This window comes from Myotis brandtii, unplaced genomic scaffold, assembly GCF_000412655.1.
Source record: "Myotis brandtii unplaced genomic scaffold, ASM41265v1 scaffold199, whole genome shotgun sequence".
Taxonomy (NCBI): Eukaryota; Metazoa; Chordata; class Mammalia; order Chiroptera; family Vespertilionidae; genus Myotis; species Myotis brandtii.
This window is the reverse complement of record NW_005357414.1, coordinates 1,976,938-1,980,837: the sequence shown is the minus strand read 5'-3', so window position 1 is coordinate 1,980,837 and position 3,900 is coordinate 1,976,938. Positions and strand designations below refer to the sequence as shown.

Here is a 3,900-nt window from a genome sequence, read left to right as displayed (position 1 = left end):
GCCACAGCGAGGGGGGCCCCCCTCCCCCCAAGGGTGGCTCTCTGGGCTATCAGCCACTCTGGCTTCCAAGGTCAAGGGTGTGAGCACAGGCAGGAGGGGCCATTGGAGGAGGCACTGCAGTTTAGTACCAGGAGATGTGATTGTGTGGCTGACGGCTCCTCAGCCAGGCACAGACGGGGCTCCAAAGGGGTCACCCCGCACCCAGGCAGCAGGGGAGTGAGGACGTGCCCCAGAGTGGACACGCCTGGACTTGGGGCCAGCTTCCCCCAGGGGCTCAGCCAGCAGCAGAGGGCAGGACCAGGCTGGAGGGGACAGGACCCCACCCCTGGACGTTTTGCAAAGGCCACGGGGGACGTGTTTGCTGGGTGGCCCTCAAGGGCGTCCCCCACATATCCTGGGGCCTTACCTGTGCCCATGTCTGTCTAGGGGTGGGGGAGGCCTGCCCGCTGCTGGGAGGGCTCCAGGTACCGCCTGGCAAGGGGACGCCAACCCCCACTGCTGTCGGTCAGCAGCACACCTGCTATCACAGGGCATCGCCACAGACCAGGGCACAGAGGGAGCCCACAGACCTTCCAGCTGCTTGGCCCAAAGTCACAGAAACCACCCACGAAAGTCAGAAGTTTGTGCAAACGCACCCGCTGCCCAGCCTAGGAGGACAGGAGGGTTCCAGGCCCAGCAGGCAAGTTCGGAGAGCAGTGAGGGCTGACGCTGCAGGTCGGCACGAAGGCGAGAGGCAGGGCACGCGGGCCTGGAGCTGCCTGCGCGGCTCCTAATTCCTCAGGGCGGCCAACCTGCGCGACAGCTGATCCTCCTGGCTGCGCACGGAGCTCTCGCCCACGGCAGACGCGCCTTCGGGCAGCTGGCTGAGCTGGTCCAGCACCTCCAGGCCGTTCTCCTCCGCGATCTGCACGATGAGGCTGTCCACCTGCTCCTGTGGCGTGGTCAGCGTGGTGGCCGAGCTCATGGAGTCCTCCATCACCGAGGTGTGCACGTCCAGGTTCTGCACCTGCTGCTCAAACCTGTCCATCACCGCAGACACCTTCTGCAGGTCCATGCTGCTCAGCGCTCGGTCCAGGGCTTTGGTCACCTGCGCCACGTTCTTGGTCACCCCCTTCATGGTCACAGCTGTCTGCACCTTGGAGGCCACTGCGTCCACGCGAGACGCCATGCGCAGCCAGTTCACACCCTCATTCTTCTTGCGAATGGCATTCTCCGCGTACACACGGGCACACTCCACATTCTTCTGCTGCAGGGCCTTCTTCACCTTGGCCTGCTCCGCCTTCGAGTCCTTCTCCGCCTTCTTGGCCAGTTTCTCCAGCTGCTTCGCTGTGAACTTCAGCTGGAACAGGGTATCGTCAATGGCCAGGCCGGCAGCGGAACCCTCACAAAGGCCCTGAGACGGAATCTCCAGGGGGCGTCGAACCCACAGTGGCTTTTGCGGTGGGGGGTGGGGGGTGAGGAACAGCTGCCCCACCCTGTTGGAAAACCTCTTGCCCTATCCTGTGGCCTTGCTCTGGTCTATAGCTTAAGGCTCATTAAGAGACTGAGAATAACAATCAGCGTGCAGGCAAAGGAGGATATCTGGATGCTTTGAGTCTTTCCCTGATCTGCTTCTGGACCCTGGGCTAGGAAAAGCAGACCTTGATGTACATCTTGGTCCTTTCCAAAACATCCAGCCCCATTAGAGGGAGTCAAAAGCTGTGGATTGCTGATAGCTCCAAACAGGGTACTCAGGGCCAGCCACAAACAGTGTCTGACACTATCCTGCACCAGAGACCCTCCAAAAAGGACTAGGAGTCATAGTAGAACTACCTAATACATAGAAACAAACCCAAACAGGCATGCAAAATGGGGGAACAAAAAACAAGCCCCAAATGAAAGAGAAAGAATTCTCCAAAAGAGTTAAATGAAATAGAGTTCAGAAAAATGATTACAAAGATGCTCAGCAGCATGAGAAAAGATATAGAAATTATAGAAACTATGAAAAACACCCAGTCAGAAGAATGACATATCAGTGATTAAAAAAAACCAAAAACATTGGAAAGAATAAACATGAGATAAAGGGAAGCCGAGGATTGGATCAGTGAATGAGAAGGCAGGGAAGAAAAAAATAATTCAATCAGGAAACCAAAAAGAAAAAACAATTAAAAAAGCAGGACAGCTTAAGGGAGCTGTGGGACAACATGAAATGTAACAATATTTGCATCCTAGGAATACCAGAAGAGAAGAAAGTGAGCAGGGGATAGAGAACCTGCTTGAAGAAATAATGGCATAAAACTTCCCTAACCAGGTGAAGGAAAAGAGTCACACAAATTCAGGAGGCACAGAGAGTTCCAAGCAAGAAGACTCCAAAGTTGGAGGAAAAACAATACCAGATGTCATTATACTACAAAGCCACTGTACTCAAAACAGCCCGGTACTGGCACAAAACAGGCATATAGATCAAAGAAACAGAACAGAGAACCCAGAAATTGACCCAAGCCATTATGCTCAATTAATATTTGACAAAAGAGGCAAGAGCATATAATGGAGTCAAGACAGTCTCTTCAATAATTAATGTTGGGAAAATTGGACAGGTACATGCAAAAAATTTAAACTGGACCACCAACTTACACCATACACAAAAATATGGGTAAAAGATTTAAATGTAAGTCATAAAATCATAAAAATCCTAGCAGAAACCATAGGCAGCAAAGTCTGAGACATCTCTCCTAGCAATATGCTTGCTGATATAACTCCTAGGGCAAGGAAAACTAAGGCGAAAATAAACAAATAGGACTACAGCAAAGTAAAAACCTTCTGCACAGCAAAAAAAATCATCAACAAAATGAAAAGGGAGCTCACTGTATGAAAGAGCATATTTGCCAATGATACATTGGATAAGGGGTTAATTTCCAAAATATATAAGGAACTCATACAACTTAACAAAAGAACAGCAAACACTCCAATTAAAAATTGGGCAAAGGACTTAATAGACACTTCTCGAAAGTGGACATACAGAAGTCCAAGAGACATATGAAAAAAATGTTTAAGTCAATGATCATCAGAGAGATGCAGGTTGAAAGAACAATGAGGTATCACCTCACACCTGTCAGAATGGCTACCTACCATCAACAGATCAACAAATAACAAGTGTTGGTGAGGATGTGGAGAAAAAGAACCCTAGTACACTGCTGGTGGGAATGTAGACTGGTTCAGCCACTATGGAAAACAGTTTGGAGTTTCCTCAAAAAATTAAAAATGGAACTGCCATTTGACTCAGTGATCCCACTTCTAGGAATATGTCCTAAGAAAACCGAAACACCAATCAGAAAGAATATATGCACTCCTATGTTCATAGCAGCACAATTTACAATAGCTAAGATCTGGAAACAGCCCAAGTGCTCATCAGTAGATGAATAGATAAGAAAGCTGTGGTACATTTATACCATGGAATACTATGCAGCTATAAAAAGGAGCTCTCACCCTTTGAGACAGCAGGAATATACCTGAAGAATATTATGCTAAGCCAGTCAGAGAAAGACAAGTATCACATATCACTCATATGTAGAATTTAATAAACAAAATAAACTGATGAATAAAATGATCCAGAGACATAGAAGCATGGAACAGACTATCGAATCTCAGAGGGAAGGTGGTCATGGAGGGGTGGGTAGAGAGAGATTAAACTGGGAATTTATATACATACTAGAGGCCTGGTGCACAAAAATTTGTGCACTCAAGGGGGGGAGGAGGGTCCCCCAGCCCGGCCTGTGCCCTCTCGCAGTCTGGGACCCCTCGGGAGATAAGGACCTGCTGGCTTAGGCCTGCTCCCGGGTGGCAGAGGGCACGCCCAATCCCTAGGTGCAGCCCCTGGTCGGGCTCAGAGCAGGGCTGATTGGGGAGTTGGGGCGCCGCCCC

At 49.9% G+C, this 3,900-nt stretch overlaps 1 protein-coding gene across 1 annotated transcript in view; it reads right to left on the bottom strand.

Moving 5' to 3' along the window:
- Positions 1–755: 755 nt before the first annotated feature.
- Positions 756–3,900, bottom strand: part of LOC102239909 (charged multivesicular body protein 1a) — a 17,161-nt gene continuing 14,016 nt past the window's right edge. The window contains exon 2 of the mRNA XM_014538844.1: positions 756–1,432. Coding sequence (XP_014394330.1) covers positions 770–1,432 — 663 coding nt within the window. The 3' untranslated portion in view covers positions 756–769. The remainder of the gene's footprint in view (positions 1,433–3,900) is intronic.